A 19,578-nucleotide genomic window follows, 5' to 3' on the forward strand; every position below is an offset into this window, starting at 1 on the left:
AACATGAGACAATTCAGTGTTAAGCAATTCAGTGTCTATGAAACCGGCAAGTGAAGAGCAGAGTGAACATGGTCCTTGGCTCTCTGCCCTCATGCTCCCGGTTCTATCTCCTCAGGTCCTGCCTCACATGCCCTCACTGCCTTAAACAGAGCAACACCTTTGACCCCTTCCTCTGCATATCCCTGCCAATCCCTCTGCAGCAGACCAGGTACGTACAGTCAGCGCACATCTTACGTAGGCTTTCATAGTGCGGTTTTGAATGATCGCCGGTTTATATACATGAAATGAATTTATAAAGAAACCAGTTTGAAACTGGCATGCAGACTGCATGAGCATGGATTGAGCGTGGTGTGTGTTAGCACGCTTGAGCGTTCAAACATCCACTGGCCGGCACCAGAATCGTTGTCTAGCACTGGTTGTTGGCAGATCTGCACTCCCTACTTGTGTACTGTACTATAGTATTTGCTATAGAGAAAATTGTAACATTGTAACAGCTACTGTACTGTTTTTAAATAGAATTTACATTGTATAGGTACAGTTCTATAATCTAGGCATTATTTAAAGGATACATCAGGTTGGGGGTTAAGTTTGTATGCAAAGTAAATAGACACTTCTATATCAGTGTCCTGAACGTCATCTCATGCACGGATCTAGAATGCTGGAGTATTGCTGTGGGTTGTGGAAGATTCTGGAGCACCGTACTCCTGTACTCTATGGAGAGCTGCAGTTACAGCACCACAGTTAAGGTATCGAATGTTAGAGTAGGAGGGTAATTAAATGAAGACTACAGCGCAGCGACTGGAGTTACTGTGTACAAGTGTAATGCTGCGTCAGCCAGGTAGGTGGAGCTCCTATTCTGAGCGGGTGCAGATAGTGGTGTGGGTTAAATTGGCAGTTCATCACCGAGCTCTTCCAAGGGGCAGCATGAGGTCCTCCATTCGATGGCAGTGGTCCAGCGTCCAGTGAGGGGAAAACCCCAGAGCCCCAGCAGACAGTGTGAAGCTGGGGGACGTTTATACCCCGATCACGTAGCACGTTCTCTCATCACAGCTGGAGCACCACTGAGGAGATCCTGACCCCTCGGTTGCCCCATTCTCCGTAGGTGTTTTTTTGCCCTTGTATGGGCATCAGATCTCCGGGTTCCCTAAAGCGCCGTCCGGAATGCTGAGACAGTAAGGCTTTAAATGAGTCCTATTCATAAGTCAAGACTAGCGAACGACAAAGAGACAAAGAAGCATTCCTGTTGCTGACAGGAGAATAAAGAAAGGTCTCCTTATTTAAGGCAGTTAAGGACACATAGATCACAAATGTGCTTCAAGTTTATTCACTTTAAATACTGTTTTTAAGACTAGAACAGATGTTACCCTCCTAGCATTTGAGCCATGAATCATGTGATCACAGGACTCGCACCTTATTCGTCACGCTACTTCCAGTCATGTACCTCAGGTTTGGTAGCCCCAGGCCTCAGAGAGCTTAGAAATACATTTTAATTAGCACCTCGCGCTACATCTGTGGATCCGTGCATGTTGAGGACTCCTGTTGACAGGCAAGTTGCATGTTTCTGCATCCCTGTGTTGGAGAGACCTTTTCCCCCCGCCCGTCTGAGGTGCTGGAGCGATCCTGGTCTCCACCCCATGCAGCTGACAGATTGAGTTATGCGCCCCCCCCCCGGCAGAAAGCCACTCGATTACTGTCATGGGCGGCTGAATCACTGAAGTAGCAGTGGTGTTACAGGTTTAAACATGGCCGGACTATGGAGCAGCCCAGCTCTCAGGCTGAGAGGGAGTGAAAAGGTAGATCGGCTGTGGGTCCCCAGGGACCGCATTGGGAAACACGGCGTTAGAGCACTATTGGCTGTGAGTCACAACATTTATAGTGCAAAACACTTTGACCCTCATATATGACACAAGCTGACCACCTAGACCCTTTGAATATACAGCAAGTGATGACCACAAGGGCCCTTTGACATACACAGCACAAGTCACCCATCAGGCCCTCAGGCCTGTCAGCGTACATGGTGTGAGGATCTAGACCCTTTATGCCGTATGTGCGCTGTACACACATGCCCCCCCCCCCCCCCGGTGACCAGGGGGGGCCTAAAAGGCAGGTGCCCAGGGGCCATACACGACCTTGACTGGCCCTGGGTCTGAGTGAATCGAGAGAGACACCGTGGCAACAACAACGTTCGTCATCAAGACACCGTCAGGGCAACTTATCCACCTAATGCTGCGCGCTTAGAGGAAGCTTTTAAACAAGAACCTTGATATTTACAATTCGGGTTAAGTGCTGCGCTCAAGGGTGCAACTGCAGCTCGTCAGAGTGTATAAGTGGCTTTTAACAATGTGACATCTGAGGTAATGAGGGTTAGGACGCTTCTGTGTGATAGGATCGGTCGTTCGAAAACAAAGTGGGCCATTAATATGAATCAGGAATGCCTGCATCGGTGGACACAGCCCAGTGAGCCGCGACCTGGACCCTTAGTCTGTTGACGGAGGGGACTGTGAAGGTGTGAGGTTCTGTGCTCCCTGGTGCTGAGCAGTTTAACCGAGCCGGAGCCGTAACCTGGGAAACATACCGATTATCATCGCGACTGAACAGCCCTGCAGTGAAAACGAGAGACTGTCTGGCTGCGGTTTGCTTCCCGTAATGCTGCCTTGGTTCAAACAATCTGTAAAAGATTGTAATTAATATGGCCTGTTACCTTGGTTCATCCAAAAAAATGTACTACTTATATTTTATGTGTTGAGATATATTTCCACAGAACCCATTCAAGTTAAGAAATTTGCTCAAGGGTGTGATTGCAGAATATCTCCTGAGATGAGAGTTGGTCACAGTTCCAAAAAAGAGGGAATATCATCTTTGCTGCTGGACCGAGAGGGATCTGGGGCGGGGGGAGGGGGGGTAAGGGGCGTCGGTCGTGACTGATTTACTCCAGTAAGCCGTCTGTGCTTCTGCCTGACCCGGTCAGTGGTGTAGTGGTATGGCACCTATATCCATGACCAATGAATTTCTCATGTCCCAGTTTCTCCCAAAAATCCAGTAAACCTTGGCATCTGGGTTTGTGTGGCCACAGAGACCGACGTGCGGTATAATGACAGTGTGTAAACCAGTGTTTTTCCAACCCAGTCCTAGGGGATCCTCAGACAATCCACGTTTTTGTTCTCTGCCAGCTCTCAACACACCAGTACCAGGTTTTTGGTGTTTCTTATTGGCTGGGAGCTGGAAGGGAGCAAAAATGTGGCCTGTCTGAGGGTCCCCAAGGACTGGGTTGGGAAACTCTGGTGCAGACTGGTTTTAGTTTCCATCATCGTCAGAAATAATACACGCCATTTGAAAACTAATGTTATGCACAGATTTCCTTATGCATCTCACTGTCCACAGGCCTCTGTACATCACGCTGGTCTTCAGCACCAAGGCCCAGCGATTCTTGCGGGTCGGCCTGGAAGTGCCGCTATCAGGCCCAATTGCTTGCCTGCGCAGGATGGTAGCTGATGAGGGCAAGCTCTCCCCAGACCAGGTAGGAGAGGTCCCGACGTAAGAGCCCAGTGTTGCTGCCCCCTGGTGGCCAGAGATTTTCTGCCGCTTTGAATTGCTCCAGCATGAAGGACTGAATCTGATTAAGGCCAATGAGAAACTGGCCCCCTTTTCCCAGAACACAAAGTATCCGCTGTAACATTGATGACATGAGTCATTTCAGCAAAGCTACCAGTGTTTTGATGCATGTGCCAAATTATTGCTATTGTGATGCTGCAGAAGCAGGTTGTGTCCTGTTGTGTAATGACAGGATTGTGTTCTGATGGTGCCCCCCCCTCCCCCCCCCCACAGATAATCCTCACAGAGGTTTACTCCACGGGGTTCCACCGCTCCTTTTTCGACGACGAGGATTTGACCAACGTCGTAGAGACCGATATCATTTACGCCTTTCAGGCTCCCCCCCTTTATTGGAAAGGGGGGCTCTTGCAGTTCTCAGGTAATCCTAGCAGCTCATCCAAGCTCTTTCCACTTTTAATTTTTGACAATAGGTTCTGGGACGGTGGTACCACGGTTCTTAACCAGGACTGACCTTCAGTAGTCATTGGCATCAAGTTCAGTTCCATGCTCATGTTTGATGGACGGTGTGTCTCTGATCAGAAGGTTGCTGGTTCAAATCCTGTAGTTGGCTGATTGGGAATCAGGACGGGATGACCCTCATTTCTCAACTGTATATCACTCCGGATAAAAGCATCTTCTGAATGAGCAAGGGCGCCCCATCCTGGGTTGTTCCCTGCCTTGCAACCATAGGCTGTGGGATGGGCTCCGGACCCCCCCGTAACCTTGAATAAGATGAGCACAGAGGTGGAGATTTTAAGTCCAGAGAGTACAAATCTGGACCAAGATTTTGTTTCAATCAACCAGTTAAGTATAAAGAGTGACAGTCACAGAGTACTCAACTGGTTGATTGAAACAAAATCGTCTTCTGGATTTGTACTTTCTGGACCTGAAATCTCCACCTATGGATAAGCGGTTACAGTTATTGGATGAATCAATGAGTAAGTTCATCTTTCTATATGATATTATTGTTTTTTTTGTCCAGAGGTGTTAATTGTGTGCTGCGTGTCCCATTCCTCTCGAATTGCACTGCCAAAGCCAGGAAGTCGGTTCTTAAAGGAGAAGAAATCTGAGGCAAGGTTCTTTGGTCTTTTGCGAGCTTCTGCTGTGAATCTGATGAAAGCAGTCGTACAAACAGATGTTCTCTGTCCCAGTACCACGGTATTCTGCATTATTCAGACTGAATACTTGCTAACACATTAGAAAAGCACCTGGAATATATCCTGTTTTTTTGTCATTCTCACTGTGAAAAAGCAGAATGGTAATTTTGCATGGTGAGATTACTTTCATGGCCAGACCAATGCATTTACTTCCCATAACCCACAGCCGTTTCTGCTAACAAGCAGGCTGACTGTGTTTAAAATTATTATTATTTTGTCACACGCTGGATAGCAGGCAGTGGTTCTTATGAAAGCCGTGATACCGCTCGTTCATCATCTTCTGTTTTCAGATGAAACAGCAGATTTCATAAAAGCCATAAAATAAAATAATGAGTTTGCTTGAAGCTCACGTCTTCCTGACAATGGAACGCATGTGGCCCTTAGCCGGGTCGTTGCCGCGGTGACGTCCAAAGGCCCTTTGAACATAACAGCCGTGTATGATTGCCTGTGATAATTTGTTCAGTATCGCCCCCCTCTCCCCCCCCCCCCATTCAAAGATTCAATTCCTCAGCTGGGCATCTTCTTAACTTTGAGTTTGTTTTCTTTTTTGCATTCACACATGAAGTGATGGCGATACTAATCTTCTCCATGGGTTCTGGTCAGAGGTCTATCAACACATGTACATCATGCTTTTCCTCGTCGGGGAGATTTATTCATCTGAATTATCATGCCTACAGCCTGTCTGTTGCTGTTACTCCTAGACGCTAGTTATTATTTAAAGCAGGCTTGTATCTCTTACTCGAAACACCGTTAATCATGACTTATTTAGAGGTCATTGCTGTGTGTCAAGGTCGTCTTGGGCAGTAGGGACTCTGAGACGCTTCCTGCCGCAGCCAGCAGGGTAGCTGATTCGTGATGGTTACATGCGGCGTTCTGTCAGCCTCGTGCCCTCCCCCCCCCACAGTGTGAGACTGTCCTGAGAGTGAGTAATGTCTCCGTGAGCCTGATTCCTCCTGTGCGTCTGCGCAGTCTGTTTGCAGTTGGGTTATAATGCAGCTGGCTGTTGGCACGACCGTTCGAGTCGGCCCAGGGCTCGGATGAGATGCCGGATTTCGGCAGAGGCGCCCACACCTGCCAGGGAGTGAGCATTCAGCTGCCGCGATATAAAAAGAAGGCGGCGATTGCGGTCCCATGAGGAGACGGGCCGGCGCATTGCCAGCCGCTATCAGATCCGAACCTGCTTCTCTCTTACTGATACAGTCTCTAATCTGGGCTCCTTTTGGGACGTGACAAAAATACTGCTGGTGGCCTCAAGGTGGCGTATGATGAGTCAGAAACATTTCCGATGGCAGCAAACCCATCTTAACCCTTTAAGGCTTACTCCTCCTCTAAACAGAACATGGTGGACAGATAGGTTTCCCATAAAGGTGGGGGCTGCGTCTGGCTTAGTGGGTTAGAACTTGTATGTATGCTTGTAATTGGAAGGTTGTTGGCTCAAGTCCCAGAGACGGTAAAGTGATTTCACCATTGGGTTCCTGAGCAAGACCCTTAACCCCAAGGGCATAGCTTTGGGTTGAGCATTGGGGGGGGGCAGGGTTTGGGGGTTGAGGTCTCCTCCCATTTAAGGTTGTCCAGGAGGTTGTATTGGCCGGTTTTGTATATTGGGGGGGGGGGTTGTCAAACTGCAGTCCTGGGGGGCCGGAGCCCAGCACATTTTTAACACACCTGATCCGGGTCCTTGTGCTAATTACCACAGAGCTCTTGACCTGAATCATTTGTGGTGGAACCGGGAAAGAACTTTAGCTATACAGGGCTCTGCCCCCCCCCCAGGACTGGAGCTTGACACCCCCGGTCTAACCCCTCAATTGCATGGTACTTTCGATAAAAGCTCCTGCTCAATGAATGAATGGTACCTGACTCGTACATTCTGCCTTCTAGGGTATCACCACAGCCTCCCATCGTCACCTTACTCCGCCGGCCCCGGGGGTCAAAGGTTACCTCCCCTCGGCACCCTGTCATCCGAGTTCCTGAACCAGGTGCCCTCTGTGAAGGTCGTCCTGCTGGTGTGTAACGCTGCCGGCGTGGGTCAGCAGGCTGTCAGGTAACTGCAGGGCGGCAGGTAACTGCAGGCTGTCAGGTAACTGCAGGGCGGCAGGTAACTGCAGGCTGTCAGGTAACTGCAGGGCGGCAGGTAACTGCAGGGCGGCAGGTAACTGCAGGCTGTCAGGTAACTGCATGGAGGCAGGTAACTGCAGGGTGGCAGGTAACTGCAGGGAGTCAGGTAACTGCAGGGAGTCAGGTAACTGCAGGGCGGCAGGTAACTGCAGGGCGGCAGGTAACTGCAGGCTGTCAGGTAACTGCAGGCTGTCAGGTAACTGCAGGGCGGCAGGTAACTGCAGGGAGGCAGGTAACTGCAGGGCGGCAGGTAACTGCAGGGAGGCAGGTAACTGCAGGGCGGCAGGTAACTGCAGGGCGGCAGGTAACTGCAGGGCGGCAGGTAACTGCAGGCTGTCAGGTAACTGCAGGGAGGCAGGTAACTGCAGGGCGGCAGGTAACTGCAGGCTGTCAGGTAACTGCAGGGAGGCAGGTAACTGCAGGGCGGCAGGTAACTGCAGGGAGGCAGGTAACTGCAGGGCGGCAGGTAACTGCAGGCTGTCAGGTAACTGCAGGCTGTCAGGTAACTGCAGGGCGGCAGGTAACTGCAGGCTGTCAGGTAACTGCAGGGCGGCAGGTAACTGCAGGCTGTCAGGTAACTGCAGGGCGGCAGGTAACTGCAGGGCGGCAGGTAACTGCAGGGCGGCAGGTAACTGCAGGCTGTCAGGTAACTGCATGGAGGCAGGTAACTGCAGGGTGGCAGGTAACTGCAGGGAGTCAGGTAACTGCAGGGAGTCAGGTAACTGCAGGGCGGCAGGTAACTGCAGGGCGGCAGGTAACTGCAGGGCGGCAGGTAACTGCAGGCTGGCAGGTAACTGCAGGGCGGCAGGTAACTGCAGGCTGGCAGGTAACTGCAGGGCGGCAGGTAACTGCAGGCTGGCAGGTAACTGCAGGGCGGCAGGTAACTGCAGGCTGGCAGGTAACTGCAGGCTGGCAGGTAACTGCAGGGCGGCAGGTAACTGCAGGCTGTCAGGTAACTGCATGGAGGCAGGTAACTGCAGGGTGGCAGGTAACTGCAGGGAGTCAGGTAACTGCAGGGCGGCAGGTAACTGCAGGGAGGCAGGTAACTGCAGGGCGGCAGGTAACTGCAGGCTGGCAGGTAACTGCAGGGAGGCAGGTAACTGCAGGGAGGCAGATAACTGCAGGCTGTCAGGTAACTGCAGGCTGGCAGGTAACTGCAGGGCGGCAGGTAACTGCAGGGAGGCAGGTAACTGCAGGGAGGCAGATAACTGCAGGCTGTCAGGTAACTGCAGGGAGGCAGGTGCTTGGGTTGCTGAGTCTGTCTCCGGCTTTTATGCCAGTGCATGTGTGCTTGTGATAGACACACTGAGGCCGATTCATCTGATAATATTTAAAATCCAGACAAGCTTTGTTACTTTTCATCTAAGATGACGGCATCAGAGAATACCTTTAATTTAAAATGGAACATTACCAAGAATAATTTCAAGACTTTATGGTAGAAAATGAATTAAGAAGCCTGAAGCTCGTAATATTTATTTGTTTTCATCTTATCTTTACTGGTCAAAACCGTAGGACTGATTTTTTTTTTTTGTTTTAATATCTCAGAGAAATTCATTTATTTGCCTTGATAGTGGAAAAAGGTCGAAGAGAGAGAAATCGATCCGAAACGGAACCCAAATAAATCCCTTTTAAGAAGAACACTCAATTCTGTATTATTATTTGCGTCCCTCGATACTCATCTTTTTATGTTTGTGTTCCCGTGGGACGAAAGTGTTTCTTGGAATGAGCTGTGCCCTTATGCAGTAGTGCATCCATATGTTTCAGCCAGTAGGAATGTGGGACCATGTTCTGCTGACATCACTATGGATGAGGTACTTTCTTCCCAATACAGCTGATTGGTGTTTGTTATCATTGTTATTTTTTTACTTAGAGATTCACTACTGTGACTCATTATAAGCACCTACTGAAAGGGTCACGCCCGTAAGACCCTGTAAGGCAGTGGCCGATTGCCAAGGCATTTATAGTCGATCAAGGTGCAATTTCCAAACCCCTCTATTGGCAAAATATACCGAGGGGGGGGCTCCCTCTGCTCAGCACATATAGCGCAGTGATTCAGGAGCTGGCCAGAGTATTTTATTTGTAAAAGCAGCTTGCCTTGTAAAAAAGGCTGGTTGCCGTAGATGAGACTGTCCATCTCCGGAGTTTGACTTTCAGGTTACATTGGACTCGCAGTCGCACGCTGCCGGTTCCGGTTGCCCGGGAAACGCCATCCCTATTCTGTCCTTCCGATTTTTGTGTGAACGCCAGTATCTGTTTAGTCCCTGTTGGTGTCATTTGTTTCTAACTATGGCTCTGTTGTATGTGAAGCCAGTTATACGCACTTTGGCAAAGTCACGCCCCCCCCCCCCCCTTGCCGCAGGTTTGGACCCCCGTTCCTCATGCGCGAGGACCGCGGCGTGTCCTGGGAGCAGCTCCAGCAGACCATTCTCAGCCGGCTCTCGTACCTGATGATCCGTGGTGCCCAGACGCTGGTAGGCCGTCCCTCTGGCTTTCCTGCACACACTGACAGATTTTACTCTCAGCAGTTCTGTGCAGTATAATTTGGGTGTTGAGCTGTTTTGGGAACACCGGCCTGCAGTGACGAGTAGGCCTGTGGCGTGCTCGCTGCACCGGCCTGCAGTGACGAGTAGGCCTGTGGCGTGCTCGCTGCACCGGCCTGCAGTGACGAGTAGGCCTGTGGCGTGCTCGCTGCACCGGCCTGCAGTGACGAGTAGGCCTGTGGCGTGCTCGCTGCACCGGCCTGCAGTGACGAGTAGGCCTGTGGCGTGCTCCCTGCACCTGCCTGCAGTGACGAGTAGGCCTGTGGCGTGCTCGCTGCACCGGCCTGCAGTGACGAGTAGGCCTGTGGCGTGCTCCCTGCACCTGCCTGCAGTGACGAGTAGGCCTGTGGCGTGCTCGCTGCACCGGCCTGCAGTGACGAGTAGGCCTGTGGCGTGCTCCCTGCACCAGCCTGCAGTGACGAGTAGGCCTGTGGCGTGCTCGCTGCACCGGCCTGCAGTGACGAGTAGGCCTGTGGCGTGCTCCCTGCACCTGTCTGCAGTGACGAGTAGGCCTGTGGCGTGCTCGCTGCACCGGCCTGCAGTGACGAGTAGGCCTGTGGCGTGCTCGCTGCACCGGCCTGCAGTGACGAGTAGGCCTGTGGCGTGCTCGCTGCACCGGGCTCACTGACACTGTGAGATTCAGGTATATCGCACTGAACGTGATGTGAGTGCTAATGTTTTGATGAAGCAATGTGTGAGTGTGTTTTTTTTTTTAAATCTTTTCATTCTTAATAAATAAAACTTTAAAATCAATAACCTAAATAACCCAAAGTTCAGACATGTTTAGTGGGTGATATTAAATGAGAAGTATTGACATTGAGGTTTACAAACGAACGAGAAGGCCTCCAGCCAATGAGCTTCTTTGATTTTGCTAATTGTTCCAGGAAGGTGGGGCTCTGTACCCTCCCTAAACCAGGTCTCGTCTCCCAGGTCCTAGTGCTATCAGGTTATATATGACTTCCCTCTCGGTAAGCAGGTTTTTTATGGTACACAAGGATTGAATTTTAATAAACAACATTAATGGCGGTGTGTAAATGAGGGGACAGATGAGACTGGGAAGAGCCAAGACCTTGACCCAAATTCAGTGCATGCCGCAGAGAGGTCACAGAGGGCCGCTTTGGACTGTGCCGACTTGGCTGCAGAGAGCAGAGTCTGCGCTTAGCCGGTTCCTGCATTGAGGAGCAGATGCTGCCACCTGGCTCCCTGGCAGGGACTCTCACAGCCTGCCGGCTTTGATGTGGCGCCCTGAATGCAGAAGGGCAGCAGGGGCGGGTCTGCTCTGCGAGGGCCAGGCGTTCGGGAGGCACTGACCGTAACCGCCACCGCCATCCTGCGCTCTTCTGCTTCCTGGTCAGCGCTAGAGGCCTTCTGCGTGAACGACTTATAGGTTTAAGGCCTCGTCCTGTTGGGTAATTCAGCTCTGAGATCGCTGGGATCTCATTGGTCATTCTTGGCCACACCCACATGCTCTATGCTTTCCTTGATGATCTCCTCCCCCCCAGGCACTGAGCTGCTCACATGTCTGCGTGTGCCCCGCAGGCCGGGGGCATGCTGTTCCGGATACGGGTGGTGGGGGCTTCCATGTCCCAAAGCTACCTGTCCCCCCAGGACAGACGTCCACTCTACCACCCAGTGGTGGACAGGTGAGGTCGGCATCACCTTCACTCGGGCCGGATTAATTCTGGGTGGAGACCAGTAACTGGTTATCCTGTCCACAGTCTTCCTGTGCTGGTTTCTGTTGCAGAGCTCCCTACAGTTTCCAAAGGTCCTTCACTCTTCCACATTTATGCTGCTGGATCCGTTACAGAAGCTTAACAGTCAAGTCAAGCCAAGTTAATCTGAATGGCACATTTTGACACACAGAGGTCATTCAAAGTGCTTTCACAGAAAATGAAATAAATAAAATGCATATGGTTCAACGGACATAAAATATGGAAATTGAAAATGACAATCAGAAGTACATAAAACATTTAAAAACATATTAAAAATGAGAAAGTGCAGCTCACATAAATCACGTGAAAGCCGAAGAGAATAAAACTGTTTTTAGCAACGACTTAAATTGTAATAACACTTCGGACATTATTTATGGTTGGAAGGAGATTGTCTGTCCATTTCACTAGCTGATCAGTGCATACTGATCTAAGAGAGGTTAAGCAAACTGCTTATGGTTAGTACAGCAGCATTATATACAAGACCCAGAGATGTTCTGAGCAAATACGTGTTTGTGCGAGTTACCAGCATGTGAATTACCCCCCACCCCCACAAACCCCAGCTCTCTTCTGTCAAGCTGTATATGACCTCATCTTGATCAAGCAGATTGAGTCAATATTTGTTGACGACGATTCCCACGGGACAGCAGCTAAGGCTCGGGCACAAACGGTCAGCTGATTCTGCCGCCTGATTCCTTAAGCCTTCCGAAGCCTTTCCGTCATGGAGCAGGTCCAGAGCCCATGTGTGCCTTGGCTGAGACTCACGGCTCGCGGAGAAACGCTCGCCCAGACGGTCTGCGAGGATGTGATCTGTGGGCGATCTTTGCAACGTGACTCGCTTTCCCCCTCTATCTGGTGCCTTCGGGGATCAGCGTCACGGTGGTACAAATCTCAGCTAGAACTGGCAGAAGCGCCCCGCTGATCCTTCAAAGGGCAGCAGCACGCAGTTCTGTGCTGGTCGCTAGATACACTATATCAGTGTTATTCAACTCACGGTCCTCGAGGTCCGAGCACTGCTGGTTTTCCAGCCTTCCTTTACCTGTCAGTCAGGTGTGAAGCCTCTGACCAATCAGAATTAGCAATTATTAAACAACTACCTGGGATAACTGAAAACACGGCCTGGATTTGGAATCGAGGTCTTGAGTTGAAGAACCCTGCACTATATGGACAAAAGTACTGGGACACCTGGCCATTTCACCCTCAGGAACTTTTATGACATGACATTCTAAATCCATAGGCATCAGTATGGAGCTGGTCCCCCCTTGCAGCTATAACAGCTGCCACTCTTCTGGGGAGGCTTTCCACAAGATTTTGGAGTGTGTCTGTGGGAATTTTTGCCCATTCATCCAGAAGGTCAGGTACTGATGTTAGACGTGAAGGTCTGGCTTGTAATCTCAGTTCGAGTTCGTCGCAAAGATCTTTGATAGGGTTGAGGTCAGGGCTGTGTGTGGGCCAGTCAAGTTCTTCCACACCAAACTTACCCAACCATGTCTTTATGGACCTTGCTTTGTGCACTGGGGCACAGTCATGCTGGAACAGAAAAGGGCCTTCCCCAAACTGTTACCTCAAAGTTGGAAAAATACAATTGTCCAAAATGTTTGATATGCGCATCCAACATCAGTGCCTGACGTCACAAATGCTCTTCTGGATGAATGTACAAAAATTCCCACAGACGAAACCCAAAATCTTGTGGACAGCCTTTCCAGATGACTGGCAGCTGTTATAGCTGCAAATAGGGGGACCAGCTCCATACTGATGTCCATGGGTTTAGAATGTGATGTCATAAAAGTTCCTGTGGGTGTAATGGCCAGGTGTCCCAGTACTTTTGTACATATAGTGTATATGCTAGATTGTGCTCCATGCCATTTAAGCACTAGATTGAGCTGATGAAGTTCCCACTTCAAGCTGTTTATCCCCCACACACAACAAATACAGATACATAAGCGCAGCGTGAGACCTTGCAGTGTGTCTCAGCAGATTTTCATTGAGCACGTTGGTGAAAACACACCATTTCCCACCTTTGACGAAAACTAGCTGAAATGGCAGCAGGAGAGAAGCAGCACTGAGGAAGATGGCCTTAAAATGAGCGGTTTTCCTCCATGCGGTGCATATTTAAACACGGCCATGCCTGCATAGTCAGAGGAGATGTGTGGCATTTATGATGGATGAAAGGGCTGATTGTGATTGGATAACCCAGGGAGCCACAGATGATGCGGTGACTTAGGGCCTGGGCTTGTGGCCCAGGGGCTGCAGGTCTGGGTACCGGGACAGAGAACTTCTCCTCGTACCTTTCAGAAAGATGCTTCGCCAAGCAATTAAGTAATGTATTGTCCAGTCATCCACGGACCACGCAAGAGCACAGTCCTCAGCATAGTTTTGTGAAGATTCCACTTTTAAAACAAACGGGTATTGATTTGCTGAAGTACAGCCTTCTATTCAGGACGGGAGTCTGCCTGGGACACTTTAACGCAAAGCCATTCACGAGAATTTACAGCACCGGGGGCTCGAGACACAGAAAAGAGGTTTTTTTTTCCTTCGCCCTTTTCCCTCCCTCCAGTCCTTTTGCTGACATTCAAGAAGAGCTGGCAAGCATAAATCCTAAATCCCTCCCACGTCCCAGAATTATTCCTGCCTGAGTTTAAATCTCTTGAGAGACAAAGGCAATTATGGTGACGAGATCGCCTGTCAAAATGAATCTGACTCCGTACCCTGGTTTGCAGTTCTTATCTTTTAATGTTACCTTTGTCATACTTTTCAGATGGTCAGCAGAAAGTAATAATGAGACAGTGAGATTTGGGTAGACAATTAAACACCTACATTTACCTCCTTCTGTTTTTGTCTATAAAGCATCATGCCAGTGTATTGTATTCCCTCTAGAATGCTGCCACCTTGTGGCCATTTTAATCCTCCTCCTTCCTGTGTTAAATCGCAGGTTGGCATTTCAGCACTGCCCTGGGAACCTTTGCAGTTGCAGTCTTAGCTACACTGTGCTCAGTTTGGAAGTGCTGAGGTCATGACAGCTGTTACAGTATTTTAAATGTTTCCCTGTGTGTAGCGATAGTGACCTGTTTTTACGTTGAGGAGATAGGTGCCTACCTAGTCTAGGGTCCTTTCTGATGACCCCCATTTCTTTCCTAGGGTCCTTAGGTTCTGTGGGCCAGGGGGCCCCCCCCACGTGAAGCTCATTATTGAATGGGACCACAGGGTGAAGGAGAGGTGAGCCACTGTCACCCCTTAAACACTCCTGGGAGTTTTACTTACACAAAAATGTTCAGAGGGCAGAAAGAAAAATGTTTGGTTCTGAGAGATAATCAATCAGATGTTAGAGGAGGTGGGACCAAGATATCTGATTGGTTGGTCCTACTGGTTCTAGTTGCTTGGACACCCCTCCTCTAAGATCTGATTGGTTATCTCTCTGAACCAATCATTTTCCCTCCTGCCCTCAGAACATTTTTGTGTAAGTAAAGCTCCTTTGAGCTCCTTAAATGAGGCTGCATTCTAAGGGCACAGATATTATATAATGGGGTGACGACAACGCCTGACTGGCCTTGATCCTCCAGGCTGTTCGGGAACATCCGCGAGGAGGTGGTGCAGGACTGCGAGAGTGTCAGGGCCCAGCAGCAGCAGCAGAGCTGCACGTTGGACGACTGCTTCCAGCTCTACACCAAGGAGGAGCAGGTGAGAGCTTGGCTGGCGGCACGGGTCACGGCGCCGGGTCAGCGCTTTAGCTCCATACCATAATCAGGGTGATTTATTTGAGTACTTCGATCGAGGGCTTCAGTAAATTACTGGGCTGAGTGTTTAAGTTTGGTAATTGACTGAAGTACTTGAGTAGAGTAAATAGCAGGCTGTCTCTGTAGACATGTAGCCGGCTGCCTCTGCGGACATGTAGCAGGCTGCCTTTATAGACACGTGGCAGACTGCCTCCGCAGACACGTGGCGGGCTGCCGCCTTCTCAGCCTTTCCTTCCAGTCCTTCTCTGTAAACTCCAAGTCTTTCCACTATTGTCTGTTCACCCGCTATGGATACAGTGAGACTGAGAGGGACAGGCAAACAATGACGGCTCGATTTGGGGTTAATCAACTCTGAGGGCCATCATCCCTGCTGTGCTGAGTGAACCTCTATAAATGGAAATACAAGTCAAATAAAACAAGTTTCCTTTAAGCCATGGAAAGAGTATGTAACTAGAACAACCTCAGACAACCTAGAAAGTGCATGTTTGACATCCTATTAACTGGTCATGTGGTGATGGCTTAGTCACATTCTAGGCTGTCCTTTAACTTTAAATGTACTGTTTCATCCCATGAATCAGAGCAGAATTTAATGTCCCTTGAATTTGTTTTGCTGTTATAACTGCTAGAGGAGGTTACTTTGATTAATGAGATTTTCTTGGTAATAAAGGTACTCAAATGATGAACATACTGTGAATTTATTTGTTAGCAAAGAATATCGAGTGTATTATTAGTAAATGTTAAGTGAGTGACATGCAAATGAAGAAAATGTCAGTGTTTGCACAAACATTCGACTGGTAGTGTTGAGTGTAGAGGGAGCTGGTTGCTCTTGGATGAACCGCCCGTTTGTTTTCCGCGGGCCGCCCTGGGAAGCTGGCGCCCGAAGACGCCTGGAGGTGCCCCCACTGCCAGCGGCTGCAGCAGGGCACGGTGCAGGTGAGCTTGTGGACGCTGCCCGACATCCTGGTGCTACATCTGAAGCGATTCCGGCAGGCGGGAGGCCGGCGGCACAAGCTGCCCGCTCTGGTGCGCTTCCCACTGGCCGGCTTGGACACCGCGCCCCACGTGGAGCGCCGGGGCGGCCGCGCCCCACTGGCCGACCAAACACCTTCCCCGGAGTTCCTGTACGACCTCTACGCGGTCTGCAACCACCACGGGGGCATGCATGGCGGCCACTACACAGGTACTGGTGGGCGGAGTCCACGCCGAAAGCAACGTTTTCATTGGCCGGTTGTGATTGGCGCGTGTCTCGCACATGCAGCGTACTGTAGGAACTCGGTAGATGGGAAGTGGTACCGGTACGATGACAGCGCCGTGGATCTGCTGCCTGAGGCGGAGGTGTGCACCCGCGATGCCTACATCCTTTTCTACCAGAGACGCAACGCCATCCCACCCTGGTCTGCCAGCTGCTCTGTTAGAGGTGGGTCTTCTGGAGAGCCCATTCTGATTGGCTCAGGAATTTGTGTGGCAGGTGGAGCATCCAGTGGGTGTCGCTATACATGTGACTGTCTGTACTGGACTCCTCCCATCTTAGGCTCCACCAGCTCATCCCTGTCTGACCACTGGCTGGCCCGCCTGGGGGGGGATGATAAGAAGGGCAGCCAGGTGTCTAGGGTTTGCACGAACTATGTGTCTGCGCCACCTGAATCACCCGTGTCCCTCGTCTTCCAAGAGGAGCCCCCCCTAGAGCAAACAGGTGAGTCCTCACCATGGTATCCTGTGTCATTCAGGCTCAGTACAGTTTCCTCTTTATGGTTGTCATTTCAGTAGTAGCTACAGTGATGTATTCAATAACGATCGATGATTAATGTGTCATATTTATTACATATTATGTCTGAGTAATTCCGGAATTCAGAACATCATAAGGATCCTCAGACTTCAGGTGTTTCTCAATGCCAAGAACCCAAAGATCATACTTGTGGTCTTGGCAAGAGCGGCCGTGCCGTCTTGCCTCCCAAGAACGAACTTGGGACACAATGAATCATGGGATTGTTCTAGTTTGGTGAGGATGCAAACAATGCATCCATGACATTTGAGCTGGGGCAAGAATGACATCCGGGAATTTTTACCCTTCTCTGTACTTGTGTTCTTGAGTATTGGATCTGGTCTTCAGTAGGTACACGAGAACACAAGCAGGGTCAAGTATGCGTATTGAGAAACACCCTCTGTCTTCACTGCAGGCAGTGTGATTGGTTCCTTAATGTTATTAATTGCCGTTCTCTGATTGGCTGTTAATATTTGCCGTTCTGTGATTGGCTGTTAGCTTCATGAGTGGAATGTAACACTACCATCACTTTTGCTATAGGAGAATCCTTGGAAAAGCCAATCGTGCGGGAGACCCAGGGCCGGAGTGTGAGCTTGAGGACGCCCCCCAAGGCCAGGGAAGGCCTGAGCAAAGTGCTGCCCCTGCGCTGGTCTCTGGGCTCCAGGGGGAACCGCAGACCGTGCACAGGGCAGCTGGTGGAGTACCTGGAGTCTGGCCGGCGGCCACGGTGCACCCAGGAACCCATCATTCCTCTGTGGAAGGAAAAAACCCTCCCAGACTCCCCCCAGCGTCGGGACTCCGCCGACAGGTGCAGTGAAGGTGCCCCAACAGGGGGCGTGACCCTAAAGAGCCTTCAGGCACAGGGTGGGGCTCAAGGCTCCCCATCCTGGAGGGGCTCTAGTGTGGGGCCCATCCCCAGCCCCACCCCTCCCCTTGGCTGGGATCCCTTCAGGAGCCGATCCAACAGCCAATCAGGGCCATCGGATAAGAGAGTGGGCGGGCGTGGCGAGCAGCCCTCAGCCCTGCCTCTCGAGGAGGGGAGGGGCAGTAAAGTGCTGGTGGCAAGGAGTCTGGAGGGCCGGCGGTCTTTCATCCACCTGGGTTTCCTGAGGAGGGATCCTGAGGGCGGGGTGGCGGGCGACAAGGAAAACAGAGTCCTGGGGGATGGGGAAGTCCTCCCTCCCTACAGCCCCTCCAGCATCCAGGCCCGCTCAGTCCCAGCCGTGCGAAGACTCCTCCCCCAGGTCCCGATGGCAGAAAGCCCCACCCACACCGCCTTAAACACGACATGCTACTCCTCCACCTCGCTGGGCCGGAAGAGGCCGGTTCCCGAGTCCATCTTCTAGTGACATCCTGTCCTAGTCTGCCAGATCCATTTCACATAGGCCAGAACCACCCCCAAGCTTCTCCAGAGAGTGACCACACAGAGACTGCTGGATGCTCACAGGTACAGGCTGCAGTGATGGCATTGGGGTCAAAGGTCAGCCAGGTCAGAGGCCATTGTAGAGGTGTCACATGAACATTTTACTTATGTGTTATGGAAATCAAGGACGTATTATTAAGATTAACGCATCTTATTGGAATTCCTTTTGTTCTCTTTTTCATGATAGCGGAGCTGAGGTTCTCTAACAGAACACTGGTATACACTGACTAAAGCATTTGTAGATTTTAAGCAATGAAAAAGCCATTATTTACTGCACATTGCTGTCACTTTCAACAGTGTCATTTCCAATGAAAAATTCAGTTCAGCTACTTCCAGCTTTAGAAAGATGGAAGGAGGGAGGAGGTGAATGATCGGGTTCAGAGCTGCAGTTTTAGTAGCAAACCATTAAAGCTTTTAAAGAATTTCCTTGTGCTGGACAAAGAGGTATTTATATTGTTGTCTATGGCACTTTCCCCAAACACTGGTGGTTAGAAACATTTACTTGCTTGTGGGAATTTTATTTACACAGAAATGTTCTGAGGGCAGAACGAAAAATGATTAGTTGGTCCCCCCTCCTCTAGTTGTTTGGACTGACCAGCTCTACAATCTGATTGGTTATCTCTCTGAACCAATCATTTTTCGTTCTGCCCTCAGGACATTTTTGTAAGGCTCCAATTGGCCATTTGCCCACGCCTGCTCTCTCACGTGAGGGCAGGCCGCTGACGCAGCCACACAGGATCATGTCCGAATCGCAAGAGGGCCGTAACGGGAATTGTGAGTGGCAGCAGCGGTTATTCGGCACAATGAGGGGATTGTCGAGTCGGCGATTCAAGCGAACGTTTGTGCGGGAGTGTGAGAGCTTGACCTCCGAATGTAGCTGATGAAGTTGAGTTAGAAGGGTGAGGCTGGGTTATTAAATAGTATAATATTGATTAAAATAACGGCTTTTAGCAGGAAGTAGTGACACGGTGACCTCAGAAAGACAGGATCACCTTCATTGGAATACAGCTCATATGCAGACAATTTCCAGACTGATTCTCTGCTGACTAGTGCTGCTGGAAATATTGTTGTTTTTTTTTTTTTTTTTTTTTTTTTTTTAAAAAGCACAAAATATCCAAGTTAGCAGTTTAATTTCTTCCACCTTTAATGCTTCATTCACGGCCAAGCTTTTAGGTGCAATATTTATAATGTTTTCTGTTATTACATATAACCTGTCCCGGATCGACGTCAAATGACGTTACGCCTGTGATGGTAAAGACCAGCATGTGGGAACACAGACATGACACTGATGGACTTCAACCATTCTGCGGCTGCACCTTCGATTTCTGTCAAAGGCGACGGGCCCTCACTGCGGTGGCTCTGTGTGTGGAGCTGCAGTTCTCATTCGAGTGACACTCTCTGGTGGAGTTCGTGCGGCAAACCCTGCCACGATGCAGAGGCGGTGCGCGTGCCAAATACGCTGCTGCGAGTGCAGTTTTCTTCTTATTACCTGTCAATAAAACATCGTTTGTCAGAACATGTGTATAAATTGTGAAACTAAAGCTCCG

General features: G+C 50.2%; 1 protein-coding gene across 3 annotated transcripts in view; it reads left to right on the forward strand.

The window, feature by feature from the left end:
* LOC111834304 (ubiquitin carboxyl-terminal hydrolase 43-like) overlaps nt 1–19,547 on the forward strand; it is a 39,430-nt gene extending 19,883 nt beyond the window's left edge. For 2 of the 3 annotated variants that reach the window (XM_023793437.2, XM_072704902.1), the window contains 11 exons: nt 116–208; nt 3,382–3,517; nt 3,826–3,970; nt 6,627–6,789; nt 9,223–9,334; nt 10,943–11,046; nt 14,251–14,328; nt 14,673–14,790; nt 15,717–16,263; nt 16,378–16,539; nt 17,149–19,547. In XM_023793437.2, coding sequence (XP_023649205.1) covers nt 116–208; nt 3,382–3,517; nt 3,826–3,970; nt 6,627–6,789; nt 9,223–9,334; nt 10,943–11,046; nt 14,251–14,328; nt 14,673–14,790; nt 15,717–16,263; nt 16,378–16,539; nt 17,149–17,954 — 2,464 coding nt within the window. In that variant the 3' untranslated portion in view covers nt 17,955–19,547. The remainder of the gene's footprint in view (nt 1–115; nt 209–3,381; nt 3,518–3,825; nt 3,971–6,626; nt 6,790–9,222; nt 9,335–10,942; nt 11,047–14,250; nt 14,329–14,672; nt 14,791–15,716; nt 16,264–16,377; nt 16,540–17,148) is intronic. The other variant, XM_023793445.2, reaches the window with a different exon arrangement.
* The last annotated feature ends 31 nt before the right edge of the window (nt 19,548–19,578 follow it).

The sequence above is a fragment of the Paramormyrops kingsleyae genome, chromosome 22 (genome assembly GCF_048594095.1).
Source record: "Paramormyrops kingsleyae isolate MSU_618 chromosome 22, PKINGS_0.4, whole genome shotgun sequence".
NCBI classification, from domain to species: domain Eukaryota; kingdom Metazoa; phylum Chordata; class Actinopteri; order Osteoglossiformes; family Mormyridae; genus Paramormyrops; species Paramormyrops kingsleyae.